Source organism: Typopeltis vanoorti, chromosome 4 (genome assembly GCF_054136105.1).
Source record: "Typopeltis vanoorti isolate ZY-2024b chromosome 4, IOZ_Tvanoo_1.0, whole genome shotgun sequence".
Classification (NCBI taxonomy): Eukaryota; Metazoa; Arthropoda; class Arachnida; order Uropygi; family Thelyphonidae; genus Typopeltis; species Typopeltis vanoorti.
The window spans coordinates 152,988,697-153,006,420 of record NC_143552.1 but is presented as its reverse complement, the minus strand read 5'-3'; the positions used below and the strand labels follow the sequence as shown (position 1 = coordinate 153,006,420).

The 17,724-nt window shown below is 36.4% G+C and overlaps 1 protein-coding gene across 1 annotated transcript in view; it reads left to right on the top strand.

The window, feature by feature from the left end:
- The window catches only part of Tango6 (transport and golgi organization 6), a 410,302-nt gene that overhangs the window by 140,886 nt on the left and 251,692 nt on the right, over nt 1-17,724 (top strand). Inside the window, exon 8 of the mRNA XM_090391522.1 lies at nt 2,928-3,094. Within this exon, the coding sequence (XP_090247648.1) occupies nt 2,928-3,094 (167 nt within the window). The remainder of the gene's footprint in view (nt 1-2,927; nt 3,095-17,724) is intronic.

The following is a 17,724-nucleotide window of genomic DNA, read 5'->3' as shown; positions in this document are numbered from 1 at the left end:
TTACCCTTGTGCACTGCTTCCAAACCCTACACTGATGTTTTCCATGACTCTGAGAACTTATTCTTCTGTGGAGTAGTTCTCCCAGAATCCAGATTGCTCATCTGGGATGAGATTTGATTCTTTAGTTAGTATTATCTTCTCAGCTATTTTTCTAGGCAGGAAAGCAGTCTGATTGGGTGATAGTTTTGGGGAAGGCATGCTGCTTTTCCTGGTTTTGGAATTAAGATTACATCGACAGCTTTCCATTTTGGGAAAGTAGTGATATCTTATTATTGCATTAATAACAGCAACAATGTGCATTAAGGCTTTATATGGCAGGCAGATGATTTTGTTAGATCTGGGTATCTGGGCCTGGTTCTTTCCTATTCTTACATTTGATGACGATTTCATGCACCTCATAAGGTGATGTTAGTTGGATGGGGTGTATGTACTCTCTTTACATTTTAGTGTACAGCATAACTAGGTGTGTACTTTCCTTATGAAGTCTGGATCTGCATGAGTGTAGTTTGAACTACGCTGCTTCTCTAGGCTGTTGGCAAAGGCTTCAACTTTGTTTACATCCTGGTAAACCAGACCATGTTCACCATGGATTGGTGGAGAGATTTACGGTCTGTACATAAAGCTTTGGTCATTTTCCAGAGCAGCTGGTCCTCTTTGTTTAAGGACTGCAGTTTTGTCTCCTACTGTTGATTTCGATAGCTTTTAAGCACATATTGGACTTATTTTTATAGCTCTGTTGAGCACTTACTGGTGTTCTGGTATTGGCATCTGGCTTGGTTCTTTTCACAGATCAGGTTTTTAATCTCATCCAGAAGTCAGTTGGAGTTTGTGCATGTCACATCTGCATTATCAGATGTTAATGCAGTTGTTACATGCTTTTTCTAAGCTCAAAATTGAGTTGTCGATTTTTTCCCGAGTCGATAGCAGTAATTGGACCGATAGATTTCTGTAGACCAGTCGTTAGTTTTGTCCAGTTGACAGTTGGAACTTGATCTGGGATATTTTCTTGTTGTAAGCCCACTTGGAGTAAAACTGGGTTGCGGTTAGGGTTGAGGTCATCTATTGTGCTTATTTGGTATTGATGCTTGATATTTTGTCGCATTGCTATATCAAAGATATCAGGAAGTTCTGCCACATTGTAGTATATGGATTCCGGATATCCTATGATTACTGTGTTCCTGGTGGCAGCAAAGTCATTGAGGGTTCTACCATTTCGATATGCATTTTTGCTGTCCCAGGTTGTGTGCTTAGCATTCAAGTCGCCTGTTACTAGCACTACTTCATTTGTGTCTAGAATTTCAATCAAGTCGGCTTCCAGTAACTGTTTGCTTGAAAATATATGGAGTATATTTTCAGGAAACCTGTATTTGTAGAAAATACTTCTGTTATTTTTACATATTAGACTGAGGGAAAACTTAGTTGTTGCATTGGGCAAAAATGAAAGAAAAAAAATGTACCTAAGTTTTGTACGTGTGGAAAAGGCATATAGAACAGTGGCCAGAGAAAAACTTTTCAGAACACTATAATTGTATGGGGTAAATGTAACATTATACAGAGCAACACATAGTCTATATTTAAGTTGTAAGTCATCAGTCAGAATTGAAGGAAATACAAGAAGATGGTTTGATGTAAAATTAGTTATAGCATCTGTTGTTTGTAATTAATTTTCTATACTCTTTTTTTATACAAGTCTTATATCCCCAATGGTGTAAGTCCAAACTTACAAGGATGCACACTATCTCCACTATTATTCATCATCTATATGGATCACGTTATGAAAGAAAGTGGCATTAAACCTGATATTAGAATTGGAGATATCAAACATAGATCTTTGCTTTATGCAGATGAGGTTGTACTTCGAAATACATTCAGTGGGGGTTTCAGGATTCTTTAACTGAACTGAATAACAACTGTAAAAAAATGGCAAATTTGGCATATAAATCAGCAATAAAAAGACCAAAACTATGAAAATAGGCAGGGACATAGAAAACTTCAGCTGCATTCTGAATGGACAGCCTATAGAATAAGTAAAATATTTCAGTTATTTAGGCACAGTCTTTAGTAAATATGGCAAGTTAAATCTGAAATAGACAACAGAATAAGAAAGCTAATATGGTTTGGGAGTCAGTTGAATAAATTTGTATGGAATAAGAGAGAAATTAGTCAAAACACTTAACTAGCAGTATACATGACTGTTCAAACCAGTTTTTAAGTTATGTATTTGAGAATTAAGTTAGAAATAAAGCACTTGATCAAAGATTAGAGACTGCAAGAAAATGATCCACAGGAAGACCAAGGTGTAGGTGGATTGATTCAGTCAGAAGTGCCTTTGAAGAACAAAATGTTATATACAACAATATTGGAATGATAAACTAATTTGGAGAAAAATTGTTGATAAGGGATTATTAATAATATAAACTTAATCATTTAGTGTTGTCATAGTAGTCTGAACATCCCCAAGGGATGTTCAGACTACTATGCATAATTTCCTCATATGCATATACTATGCATATGAGGAAATTGATGATGATTGACCTTCAAGGAGATATATTTGTTGGACCCCAAATTAGGGAAGTATTAAAAAGTGAATTTCAAAAGATGAAAAGTATCTCACTAGAATAGAAGATTAGTAACTGCTTAGTGATACTGTTGGATAACAATAATGCTTAAAGAACTATTTAAACAACTTAAAGATATCACTTCGTTATAAGTTGATGGTGACCATCATGCCACCGAAGATCGACTCGACTTCCTTTATCCTCACCTGGATAAAGGAAATTGAGTTCCTGAAAACCTTGGTGTAGTGTAATGAGCATGGTGAATGATGCGAAAATCAAATATTAACCTATCATCTGTTTTGGCATATAAAAATCTACTTATTTTGAACTTAGTTACAAAATTGATGTTGATCATTTTGCTTTTAACAGGTATTGAAGCTGTTAGATTCAAAAGATGAGAGAATGAAAAGATTATATCTTTGTATATCTGTGTGTTCTATCTCCAACATGCTTAATCAAAATCCTGATTTGGCAAAGGAATACATTTTTAAATCTCTGTTAAACCCTTTGCTGGAGTGTACTACAGTGAATCAAAAGTGAGTACTTAATATGTAGATAATTATTATTTTGATATAGAATTGACAATCACTATAGCAAACATTGTAGCATATTACTACTACTCTCATTATATATATACAGGGTGTTCGGGATAAATTTGACATATTTATAATTAATTATATTTTTCCGTAAGTTACATGTATTAACACACACTTCTCTTCATTTAAAAGTTTGGACCCTTCTTCATTCATATACAGGATGTCAGAAAGGATGGATAGCTGGAACCCACCTGAATCATAGAAGAGAATAACTTGTATCATGATGATTCGTGCCCGCCATCAAAATAAGGATATTACGACTGCTGCCCAATGCTTCCTGAATACAGTAAAAACAATCAGGCATGAACTAGAGACTTGCAATGGTGACTACGAGGATGTAGCAAGAAGAAAGATCCCTAGCAGACGATCTGATTGCGTTCGTACAGCAGAATTCCTCGCAAATCTGCAGGAACAGGTGTTGAAGAACCCTGGCATTGGAATTCGGGCTTTGTTCGTGGAGTTGCTAACTGTAGTCAAGCCCTGGATAACAAGGGTAGCCAATGGTAGGCCGTATGTATGGCAGCAGGATTCGGCCCCTTGCCACACCTCTGGGAAAAGTCAAAAATGGTTGTCTGAAAATTTCTACGACTTCACCAGTCCAAATGTTTGGCCTCCAAACTCCCCAGACCTTAACCCCATGGATTATTTTGTATGGGGCGCAGTTGAAAAAGACACCAATCGCACTTCCAGTAATACAAAAGCCCAGTTAATGGATAAAATTAAAACAGTTTTTGCGGCCCTTCCCAGGGAGACTGTAGCATCAGCTTGTTCGAGGTTCCGAAGCAGAATTGAAGCTGTGATCGATGCTAATGGTGGTTATTTTGAGTAAATCTTGTTGATAGTATTGTAATTAACTCTGCCTGTAATGTTTTTTTGTCAATTCATTAAATTTAATAGATACAAAGAAGATTTTCTTTTTCCTTACGAAACTGTCAAATTTATCCCGAACACCCTGTATATATATATATATATATAAAAGAGGGCATAGAAATACTGTAGTTTCTTATGATGCATTTCTTGTGGTGAATTTCCTTTAGCAGAGCATTGTGATTATCAGTCTTTTGGTCAGTAGTTTTGTTATTAGTTAGTGAATTTGTTATAATGATGCTTGCTATATTGAGAATTGACTTTCTCTTTATAAATTTCTTGTTTTTTTTTGCTTTTAACCCATTCTTTATAATAGCATACATTCAATAATATTACTTTTTATGATATATATTTGAAATTATCATAAAACTTATTCAAGTTTGTATTGCCCATTTCTGATATATATATATATATATATATATGTGTGTGTGTGGTGATCAGCTTTTACTCGGTTGTTGTACATTTGAATAAAATATAGATTTAATGACTATAAAACCGAGATAACATATAAAGATTTTAATGACAAATACTACTAGTTTTGGCATATGGCAGCCTTCTTCAGGTATTTATAAAGGAATACTAATAAACATTGAATTATTTAAACAAACTGGAAATTACAGGTACAAATTGCCTCACATAATCGATACATAAAAATGTTGTATTTTTTCAAATTGTTCCAACTGGCGTGCCATTGTTTATTGCAATTGTGCGTGCAGGTTCACGTGAACGCCAATATTGAACAACTGCAGCATGGCTATCTGGGATGTTAAATTGTTGTTTAAGTGGACCGGGTTCAGCAGGAAAAACTAGCTAAAATGACATTTTAGCTAGTTTTGACATTATATCTTTATTTACTAACATTCCTACAGACGAGGTACTTACATTACTACAGGACAAATTATCCAAAAAAATGTTCACTTTATTAAAGCATTGCATCCATTCTGGTTACTTCAGATATCAGGACTCCATTTACAAACAAAAACAAGGCCTGGCAATGGGCAATCCTTTGTCTCCAGTGCTAGCTAACATCTTCCTTGAAGATTTTGAAAAGAAAGCCATATCTTCCTTCTCACTTAAACCAAAAGTTTGGAAAAGATATGTTGATGATATATTCATTATTTGGAATCACGGGCACACATCTCTCACAGATTTTCTTCGTCATCTAAACATCCAACATCCTAATATAAAATTTACTGCTGATTTAGAAAATAATAACTCCTTACCTTTCTTGGATGTTATGCTTACACGATGCTCTGAAAGATTAAAAATCTCTATGTACAGAAAACCTACGCATACCAATAGATATCTGCATAATCTCTCTCATCATTTTCCACCACAAAAACTTGGAACCATATCTACCTTAGGACACAGAGCATGTTCCCTCTTAAATGAACAAGATGAACTACAAAAAGAAATGAATCACCTCACTCTTATTTTTAAACAAAATGGATACTCTGAAAAAACAATTAAGAAATTTCTTCTGGATCCTCCTAAGCAGTGCACAACAGAGACTATTAATTTTAAAGGTAGCATCTCCATTCCATACATTAGCACAGTCTCCAAAAAAATAGCTAAAGTCCTTAAAAAATATAATATCAGGACCTTCTTCACCACACTTCCTAAAATCCGTTCTCTAATCAGCCATCCAAAACCTACCCATCACAACCTTAAGTACCCTGGAGTATATAAATTGTGGTGCGATTGCAATATCCCATACTTTGGACAAACAAACAAATCTATTGAACAAAGAATAGAAGAGCATAAGAGAGACATCTCTTACAAAAGATCTCATGCAACGGCGTTATCCAGTCATATTCTTTTTTCAAATAATCCTAATAACCAACAAAGCCACTCCGTTTGCTGGAATAGATCAGAAAATATCTTTCGCTGTGATGATGAGTTTGAGAGAAAAATTGTAGAATCAAGAGAAATCCTGCTGAACCCGGTCCACTTAAACAACAATTTAAGTTATAACATCCCAGATAGCCATGCTGCAGTTGTTCAATATTGGCATTCACGTGAACCTGCACGCACAATTGCAATAAACAATGGCACGCCAGTTGGAACTATTTGAAAAAATACAACGTTTTTATGTATCGATTATGTGAGGCAATTTGTACCTGTAATTTCCAGTTTGTTTAAATAATTCAATGTTTATTAGTATTCCTTTATAAATACCTGAAGAAGGCTGCCATATGCCGAAACTAGTAGTATTTGTCATTAAAATCTTTATATGTTATCTCGGTTTTATAGTCATTAAATCTATATTTTATTCATATATATATATATATGTTCATATTTTTTAGTGACTGAATTCCAAGAATTAGACAATTAATTTTATTTAACACACAATATGTTTCGTCGGAAAGCCGACTTCTTCAGGCGTGAGAACATTGAAAGCAAACATAAAATACACCACAAAGAAACATTATACCACTACAAAATTGACTATAAATTACAGTTAAGTTTGACCTGAAGCTACAGTCCGGGCTAAAGTTCTATTGTTAGGCATCTGCGAGCGTGTGACTTCATGAGTGCACCAGTATCTGATTGCAGAGCTAAATGAGTCTGTAAATTATAACTAATGTTACTGTTTATGTGATGAGAGTTCAGAACAATTTCTTTAGACTCAACTACGCGGCATATATGAAGGTTTGGTGTTGTAGTCCAATTTATCTCATATTGGCAGCCTTCGCTATTTGTGTTCAGGACATGAGAACAGGACATTGCTTGAGAGGACACTTGCTCTGGTTCTGTTGTAAGTAATGTCCCTTTGATGTTCCTTGAGACATAGGAGGATAGACTTCTCAGTTTGGCCATAATATGGTTTCCCGCAGTCACATGTGATTTTATACACCCCTGGAAACTGAAGATGGTTGTAAGCCTGTTTGGGTTTGCTTAGAATTGATCTGAGTTTAGGAAGAGTAGAAAAGCACGTTTTTATTTTTAATTTTTTCAAAATTCTTCTTAGTTTCTGGGAGAGCGAGCTGATGTACGGTAAAGAGATATAACCTTTGGGGGGTTGTCCTGTGTTTCTACGTTGTATTGATGACGGTGGTATAGTTGTTTATTAATAGTTTTTGAAGCCTAGCCATTATTTGTGAAGGTTTTTTAGATGTTGTAGTTCATTTTTTAGCTCTTCCTCATCTGACAATACAGACCTGGCATGATGCGCTAGAGTGGAGATGATACCCAACTTCTGTGCTGGATAGTGGTGTGAGGATGCATGCAGGTATCTATCTGTGTGCGTTGATTTTCTGAAGATCGAGATTTTTGTGGAGTCAGACATCTTAGTAAGTTTGACGTCTAAAAAAGGCAGAGATCCATTTTCTTCAATTTTTATGGTCAATTTTATGTCTGGGGGGAAGTTGTTTAAGTGATTTAAAAAAAATGTGAAGATTATCTATAACGTATTCCCAAATAAGGAATATGTCGTCAACGTATCGGAGCCATATTTTAGACTTAAGTGTAGCAGAGGAGATTGCCTTTTCTTCGAAATCCTCAAAAAAAATGTTGGCTATTGAAGACAGGTGGCTGCCCATTGCCAATCCCTTATTTTGTTTATAAATTTTTCCTTCAGACTCGACGTAGCCTGAGTTAACACAATGTGATAGCAGAGCAAACATCTTTTTTGAGATCTTGTTACTTAAAATATTAAGAACCTCTTGAGTTGGAATATTTGTGAAGAGTGCTACCACGTCAAAGCTCGCCATGATATCTAAATTCTTGAGCTTTATATTAATTTTAGAGAGGAGGTCTTTTGAATTTTTGATGTAAGAAGGAGATTTTCCTGCAAAACCTTTTAAGGATGATGCTAGATATTTTGATAACCTATATGTAGGTGAATCAATACTATCAACGATAGGCCTTAGTGGACAATTTTCCTTGTGTACCTTCGGGAGACCATATAATCTGGGGATGAGCGGATGTAAAGAATGAAGAGAAAGGTGTATGTTTCGTGGAAGCTCCATGGTCTTTTTTAGAAGGTTGTTGGTTTTGTTATGTATCTCCCTCATTGAATCTCTCTCTCTATCTCCAAGTATGTATCTGACTCTAATAACGTTAAGATATTGTTAGGGTAATCTGTTTTATTTAGGACTACAGTTGCATTACCCTTGTCAGCTTGGAGGATGATGATGATGATATCCTTGCTCTTTTAGATTTTTAATGTCTAGTCTTTCACCAGGGGAGATGTTATCAGATGGAGGTTTTGTGTTGTTGATTGCAAATATTGCCTCCATGCAAAGTAAACTCGCCTCTTCGGTAGGAAAAAAATACAAAGCTCAAGAATTCAGATATCATGGCCAGCTTTGACGTGGTAGCACTCTTCACAAATATTCCAACTCAAGAGGTTCTTAATATTTTAAGTAACAAGATCTCAAAAAGATGTTTGCTCTGCTATCACATTGTGTTAACTCAGGCTACTTTAAGTTTGAAGGAAAAATTTATAAACAAAATAAGGGATTGGCAATGGGCAGCCCCTGTCTCCAATACTAGCAAAACCAATTAATTCTTTGACTCTTAAACCCAAAATATGGTATCGTTATATAGAAGATGTATTCCTCATCTGGGAACATGGTGTCAACAACCTCAATTTTTTTCTAGACCACCTCAACAAGTTTCATGAGAAAATCAATTTTACCTACAAACTGGAATCCAACGACTTTCTCCCCTTTCTAGACTTGAAACTTACGAGAGGCGCTGAAAATATCAAAATCTCCATTTTTAGAAAACCCACACACACAGACACATACCTTCATGCTTCTTCCCATCACTTACCCTCCGCAAAAATTTGGTATTATTTCAACCCTGCCACATCGAGCCAGATCTTTACTAACAGATGAAACATAAATTGAAAATGAACTCCATTTACTTAAAAGGACTTTTGTCAACAATGATCGTTCAACTGATATTGAAGATTCTTCTCCCCCCAAGAGCTTTTATATCATTGCCATACATCATCTCTCTCTCCCCAAAACTGGCAAAAATTCTTAAGAAATTCAACATTAGAACTTGCTTCACTACATTTCCAAAACTTCACTCCATACTAAGTAGACCTAAAGTGAAACATCTTCCTATTCAATATCCAGGAATCTACAAGATTTTGTGTGAATATGGCAAACCATGTTACGGCCAGACAGCTAAATCCATCCTTTTACATATGGAAGAAAACCAAAGAGACATATCCTACAATAGGACCAGGGCCAGTGCTCTCTCTCTCTAGCCACATTCTCTTCTCTATCAACTCGGATGAAGGCCGGCAACACTTCGTAGACTGGCCTCAAACTTCTAATATCCATATGTGTTATGATGAACTTGAAAGAAAGATTATCGAATCTAGAGAAATATCACTTGATTCATCCCATATTAACAACAGCCTTAGCTACAATCTTTCTGACGCACACATTGCCACTGTCCAGTATTGGCGCACTCGTGACAACTCACACACGTAGCTAACTTCAATTGGAACTCCAGCATGCATTCCTGTTTTAAAATTACTGTTGTGTTTTATATTAGATCTGTTGATGTAATTTTATCATGTCTCTGTTATTTTATATAATTCTTTGCCTGTGATACCTGAATGTTGATTTATTCAACAAAACTGGTAGTATCTTAACATTAAACCTTTTCTTTTTCATTCTCGGTATATAGTCATTCAAACTATATATATCTATACTGTATATATATATATATATCAATGAAAAAGAAGTGAAAATGGCAAAAGAATAATAGAGAAGTACTATTCGGATATAATTGGTGTTACAGAGTTGAAGACTAAAACAGATAAAGATATTGTTAAATTATAACTTCTAAGATGTTATATTTTTTTTCAGGACTTTGGAATGCTAGCTGTGGAGAGGATTGAAGAGATGTGGATTGCAAAGTTTGGTGGATAGGAGGAAAAGAAGTAATATGATAGAGATGTTTAAGTTGGTGAGAGGATTCTATTGGATTAATCCAGAGGAGATTATAAAAAGAGTAGAAGGCAAGACGGGAAGAACCAGAGGTCATCCCTGGAAGTTATATAAGAGTGTGATGAAGAGGGGTACAAGGAGTAGATTTTTTACATGGAGAATGTCAGTGAATGGAACGCATTACCAGAATATATGTTATTAATGCAAGGAGTGTTAAGGATTTTAAGATTCAACATGAAGAGGTGGTCACTATGTTATCAGTTTAATGAACCTCCCATAATGAGTCTGCTGACTCCATGGAGGGTGCAGTAATTATTATTATTATTACGGGGGCCTCCAGGGAGTCCTTAGACTCATCGAGGGAGGCCCTAAACATCATGTCCACACAACTATTCTACATTCTCACAGTATCTATCATACCTCACCTTGAACTCACTCACTGTCATAGCCCACAACAGACTCTGGCAGCTTATTCCACTCATTTACCACTCTAAAAGTAAAGAACCCAGCTCTAACACCCTTGCTAACCACACTCTTGCCCAGCTTCCATAGATGTCCCCTAGTTCTCCCACCACCAGTCCTGATCTCAAAAATATCATCTAAATTAATCCTATAGAAACTCTTCAGCAATTTGAATGTCTCAATCATATCTCCCCTTTTCCACCTATCAACCAATTTCTGCAACCCACAAATCTTCAACCTGTTCTCATAAGGTTCATTCCATAGACCTGCTATCATCTTGGTCACTTGCCTCTGGATCCTCTCCACCTCCTCCCCATCAAGAAGAAACCTTGATGACCAAATCTGGGCACAGTAGTCGAGATGAGGTCTTATCAAGGCTCGGTACAGAGGAACAATAACATGCTTGTCTCTGCTCATCAAAGTATTTTTCAGCAACCAAAGGATTTGATGAGCTGATTTAGCCACTTTTGCAATGTGCCCCCTAAACTTCATCTCCCTATCCACCAACACCCCAAGTCCCTGGCTTCATCAATCTCCTGGAGTACAGTTCCACCAATGTGGTATACTGCTGCTAATCTTTTCACCCCAAAATGCAAAACCTTGCATTTTGTCACATTAAATTGACATCCATTCTCCTTAGCCCAGAACTCCAATCTATCCAAATCATCCTGCAAGATTTTGACATCTTCTGCATTCACTATTGCCCTACCCACCTTTGCATCATCAGCGAACAAATGAACCGTTCCTCTTAGATCCTTCCCTATATCGTTAATGAACAAATTAAACAGCAGTGGTCCAAGAACAGAACCCTGTGGCACACCACTAGTCACAGGCAGTCTTTTGGATTCTACTCCTGAATAAACTACTCTCTGATATCTCTCCATTAACCACCCACCTATCCATCTCACCAACCCTATATCCATTCCCATATGTTGCAGTTTACGGATCAGAATTCCATATGGTATCCTGTCAAAGGCCTTAGCCAGGTCCAGCAGTATCACTGTAAACCCATTACCCTTATCCAGTTCAGCCATCACTGTGTTATAAAACTTGAGCAAGTTACTGAGGCATGATCTACCCTTCACAAAGCCATGCTGTCCCCCATACAGTATCTCATTTTCATCAATCCATTCCTGTATTTTTCCCTTGACTACTTTCTCCAAGACCTTGACAACAACTCTTGATATGCTGATCAGTCGGTAATTTGCAACAGTAGTCTTGAATCCTCCTTTATGCAGTGGAACTATTTTCTCCTCTTTTCACACCTTCGGGACTAAACCAGACCTGAGACTCAGATTAAACAACATGGTCAAGGGCCATGTTGTTTAATAATGATAATAATTGTGTAATAATAATAATAATTGAGCCACAGTGATTAGCAAAAAATGTAGACATAGTATTCAACACTAAATAATAACACAGAAATTAACATATCGAGTGACAGGTAGTTTCAAGTGAGTGATATGAGCAAATTTAAAAATGGAGAATTGGATAATGAAATTTGTTTTATGGTTTCACAAAAAGTTCTAGATGGGAAGAAGTAGAAGAATTTTTTTGAGTTATTAGAGAAGACAGCTGATGTAAAGAAAAACAAACACTCGTTCTTGTTGGATATATAACCAGAAGAACAGGAAAGTAATATCAGACATATAGAAATATTTGGAGAAAATTGGAAAATGAGTAAAGCTAATAATAATGGTAATAATTAAACCAGCCTTGTTGGCCAAATGGATAGCATACCAATGAGGTTTGAATCTCGTCATGGCATAGATGTTTGTGAATATGTCTAGGAAATGAATTTCATCATCCAACATGAGAACATGGTGATCTCTTTCAACTTTGCTTGCTGTAGGCCTGAAATGATGCAAAAATTTCATGTTGGTCTCTAGAGCAGGGATTCTTGGTTATGTCAGAAAATAAAAATAAACAAACAAATATTAAGAAATAAGAAAATGAAAATCTCACTCAAATTTCTGTTTAGGACATGGAATAGTCATTAGTAATAGCATATAGAAAGTATTTTACCTTGGGTATAATAAATGTTAAAGATACCAAGCTATTTTAAACCTGGTTTTACTCCATTTCCCAAGTAAGCAAACAGTCAAGTTTTGCCTGCAAGTATTGCAAGTCAAGGTGATCCCACACGTAATGCAAGACCAAGAGCTTGTCTTGCACTACGTGTGGGATCACCTTGACTTGCAACACTTGCTGGTGCAAACTTGACTGTTTGCTTACTTGGGAAATGGAGTAAAACCAGGTTTAAAATAGCTTGGTATCTTTAACATTTACTAATAGCATAGAGAGAAGACACAAGAAATAAGAATGGTTGATTGACTATGCTATTGCCATTGGTAATATATTCATGCCATTTCATGATAATAAAAAGATTTGAAATAGGAAGTGATGACTGAATAGTTCTAAGTAAAATATAAATGAATAGCATGGTGAAAAGGAAAATGTATACATAAAATTTAAAAATTAATCAAAGTTGAGCAGCCTTCAAAAGTGAACCACAGACTCAGTGTGCTAATATTCAAAAAAAAAATGAAGGAGTTTGAACAAAAACTAAATTTTGATTTGGCTCTTGTTTTCAAAGCATCATATTCTTGTTTTTAAAACTTCATGGACTCGAGAAATTAAAGAGTTAGTACTTGATTTGAGAGAATACAAAGAAAATGCAGGGCAGCTAAGTGTGCATAAAAGTAACTAACGAAAGATATGTGAGGACTTTAGTAAGAGCATGGAAGATAAATATCATGTGGCAAAATGTACTGAAGGCTTTTTTAAACGCTAAAAAATGGAAGGAAAGAGTGCCGGTAATCAGAGATGAAGAAGGTGATTAAGAACTGAATATAAAGATATTCTTGGCATTGGAAGTAATTTATTCAAAAATTATTAAATGAATGGGATAAGTAGTAACAGAATGCGGTAAAAATATTCAAGAGGAATGCAGACAGGAGTACGTATTAGTACTTGAGGTACAAGACGCCATCAGACACCTGAAATGTGGAAAAAGCAGCTGGAGTAGATGATATTTGACCTGAAATGCTCAATTATTATTATTACATGACACCTCCAGGGAGTCCAATGACTCATCAAGGGAGGGCACTTACTCTATAACTCTGTCTCCACCACTCAATTCACCAACTACAACGAACTGCAATTACAATCATCATCTACATCAATGCCATCTATTGTCCACCATTACCACTAGTATTTTCACAGACAATCACAAACATACATGCCCATGACCGGATTCAAACCAGCAGCCTTTTGGCTGGAGAGCGGATACACTAATCATTCGACCAACCAGACCAGCCAAATATAGAAGGATAAAAATTTATAGTAGCTACATTACTTAATTCATGGCAAAGAAGGTTGGATTCCAGATATTTGGAGTAGAGCTCTTATAGATTCCATCTCTAAAAAGGAAAATAAAACAATGTAAGAATTACAGAAGAATTTACTGCTGAATGTTCTGGTAACATTCATGCAGGCATACTTCAGGAGAGGCTTAATAAAGTTATCTAAGAGAAACTTTAAAGAACAAACTGGATAATTCATAAATCATTGGAATATAATTCTTTTTCTCAGGGTTACTTGGCAATCAGCATTCATTATGTAGAAATTATGGAGAGAAAACCATGTGTTAGAGCAATTTCCTAAAACTAAGAAAAATAACCCTTGACATTTCAACCTCTATATCAAGGTCATCATCAGGAATTATTATTATTATTATTATTAAGAGAAAGAGGGCGCTGTGTAGGCACACGAATGGTCACACGGTGATATCGCTGCTCCAGTTTTTTATAGTTTTAAAGTGGTTCCAACTCCTGTTTTAAGTTGAAAGTGCTCCCAAGTTACCCTATTTATCATGCCGAAGACAGTGATATAAAATTCCATGAGATCGGCTAAGATGAAACCAAATTTTGAAGTGTTGAAAAGGGAACAGAGAGGACCGTGGTCAACAGCCAGCGAAGAACAAAGGACGTTGGCATCTTTATAATCACGCCTCACTGCCTAAGGGAAGAAAGGTGAGTCATGAAGTGTATCAAATGCCTGGAGGAGTTATCGTCCAACGGAAATAATATAACTTGTATGAAATGCAGTAGGATTCTACACTTAAAATGTGCCGGCTTTTCAGAAACAACCGGGCAACATAAATATGAACCCGATGTAACACGTGAGGAATGGAAGTGTGCAATCTGCATGAGGAACAAAGAAACGCATGTAAGGCAGCCACCTACGATGCAGCTGATTATACCGGAGGCAAAATCAGATGACGAACTGAACAGACAAAAAAACGCAGGTGAGTCCTATAATTTAAACTCTTTAAGTATACTAATAGAAAACGGTCTAGTGACTATAAAAGCCAGCTTAGTAGATCTTGTGCAAGAACTCTTTAAGAAACAGAACGAACAAATAACAAAAAAATCTAGCGGATATGAAGATTTGGTAAAACATAATAATTTAGCAGTTATAGAAGTGTTGCAAACGGTAAAAGACATTAAAATGAGCATTAACGCACTAAAAGACAGGCAACACAATTTGATGAAAGAGACATCCGAACTCCGTCAAGAACTTCATTCTCTAAAACTACAATACGAACGTTTAAATCAGCAACAACATAAAAAGATCTTGTCATAAACGGTCTTCCTGAAACTGCACCTACAGAAAACCTCAGAGACGTGGTTTTAAAATTAGGCCATGTAATTGATATCCCCTACAGCTTAACGACATTCAGACCGTAAATCGGATTCCTAGGAAGAGCAAAAACCAAGGCTTCCCACGACCTGCACCAGTCATAATTCGTCTTAAGAGCAAGTCCACAAGAGACAATCTTATAAAAGCCAGCAGGCAGAAAAAACCAGTTGCCAAGGACTTGAATGCACAGCAAGACAATACACCAATCTTCCTATCCGAATATTTAACACCATTCAACCAGAATCTGTTGTACCAAACAAGAAAAGCAAAAATGGAAAAAAATTACCAATTTTTGTGGACCAGAGATGCCAAGATATTCATAAGGAAGTCACAAACTTCAAAGCCGATACAAATTAAAAGCACAGAAGACATAGAAAGGCTGCCACTGTGAAGAAAAAAGCCTCCTAAATAGTTCAAAAAGAAGCCTACAATAAAAAAAGAACGTGAACCATCAAGACAGATGCAATAACACAGGATATATCGGCAATTTCTCTTTGATCCGACCTTTCAGATCATTCATTTGACCTCCCAAAGATCTGCCTACTTCCAACACAGCAACCAAATCAATAACAAATATATGTATATATAACCAGTATCACCCTCAGATAAGCTAATTACAAAGCTTCGAGGGTGGAGTTGAGTTACATCCCAGTAGTAGTATTTATCTAACATTATTCACTTAACACTCTGTAATGAATTCTAGTAGTAAACAGAAAATGTGATAGTAATACTTCAGTTATATATTTAAGTTTAAAATTATATATTTAATTTAAAATTTAAATTTAAAAAAATTATTATTATGTAAACTGCAACATAATAAGTGTGAATGATAGTATAAATGGTTTCTCAGAGAACAAAAAAGATGAGATAGATGCATTGAGTGAGATCGCGTTGTTGAATAGTGCGATAGAAAGAGCAAAACAGCAGCTAGAGTGCATGAACAAATGTAGACTGAATGAACCAACCAATAATAAAAGGTATGACAGGAAAAATAGACGTATGAATGTGAACATGAACAAAATGAAGGATAGAGTGCTGTATGGAGACTCGTTAGTACGAGGTGTGTTAGTAGAGGATTTGACAAAATCGTACCAACCTGGTGCGACCATAAAGGACGTAACTGCGTCTATTAGAGAGCAAAAGGAAAGGGTGGAAGAAATGATTGTTGTGGCAGGTACGAATGATTTGAAAGGAGATAAAATGGAAATGATAGAAGACCTGAATGAATTGTTTGAGGTAGCAAAAGAAAAGAGTGAGAGAGTTAGAATGATTAGTCTTTTGCCACGGTATGACAGTGAAATGTTTAAAAGGAGGGCTATAATTGCAAATGACTTTATGCGTGGGTAATGTATGACGAGTGGTGTGGAATTTGTGGATGTGTGGAGTGAGTTTGATGGGCGAAAGGATCTATATAAGATGGATGGCTTGCATTTGAATGGTTACGGTGTAAGAAGACTTGAGAAAGTGTTGCTGAATGTAGTGGATGTGCAAACTCAGGGAAACTAGATTTGTTAGGGGGGGGGGAGTAGAGATACAGTCCTTATGGAGGCAGTTGAATGTAAGAATGAATATAATATGCCAGAGCAAATAAGGACAACAACTCTGAGTGGGATAGTTAATATAAGGCATCAAGGTAGGGTTGGGGCTAATGGGGGTCTTAAATTCGTGTACACTAATACTAGGAGTATTAGGAACAAGAAGGAAGAGTTTTTGGCCATGGTTGGCACTTCCAGACCACAGGTTATAGGTATTAGTGAAACATGGCTGACTGTAGATGATATAACTAGTGGGATTGAATGTGATGGGTATAGTGTGTTCAGGAATGACAGAGAGAATAAAATGGGGGGAGGAGTATTGTTGATGATAGCTGATGAGCTCCAGCCAAGGAGAATAGAAGTTGAATTGCAGGATAGAGAAAAGAGCACATTTGAGGCCATTTGGTGTGAGATTGTGGCTAGCAGAACTAAATATACAATTGGGTGCTGCTGTAGACCAGGTGATGGAAAAGATGGTGGTGACAGTATCCACAAGCAAATAGAAGAAATGGGTGGAAGGAGGGTGATTATTATGGGAGATTTCAACTATGGTCGCATCGATTGGAGTGAGGAGAGGACACACGGAAGGAAGGAACTGGATTTTATGCGGTTATTAAGGGATAACTATCTGCGACAGCATGTAATGGAAAATACTAGGGGTCAGAGAGTGCTTGACCTAGTAATTACATCTGAGGATTTGGCTGTAACAAATATGACCACATTGCCACCAATCGGTGAGAGTGATCATAGGGTCTTAACTTGGGAGGTGGCTAAAGGTGTAGAATTTTCAATTAAGACAGGGTACATGTGGAATTATCGGGCTGGAAAGTATGACAAGCTTAGGAGTTTGATTGGTTCAGTGCCATGGCATGTACAACTGCAAGGACTAGAAGTTGATAGTGCATGGGAGGTAGTTAAGAAGTGCTTGCATGAAGCAATGGCTGACTGTATACCTAGAGTCCGAATAATAAATCAAGTAGGGGTTAAATGGATGAATAACACCATTAAGCTTGAGTTGCAAAAAAAGAAACAACTATGGAGGGAATTTAAGGAGAAGGGTGACCGGCAGGCACATGAACGGTATAAA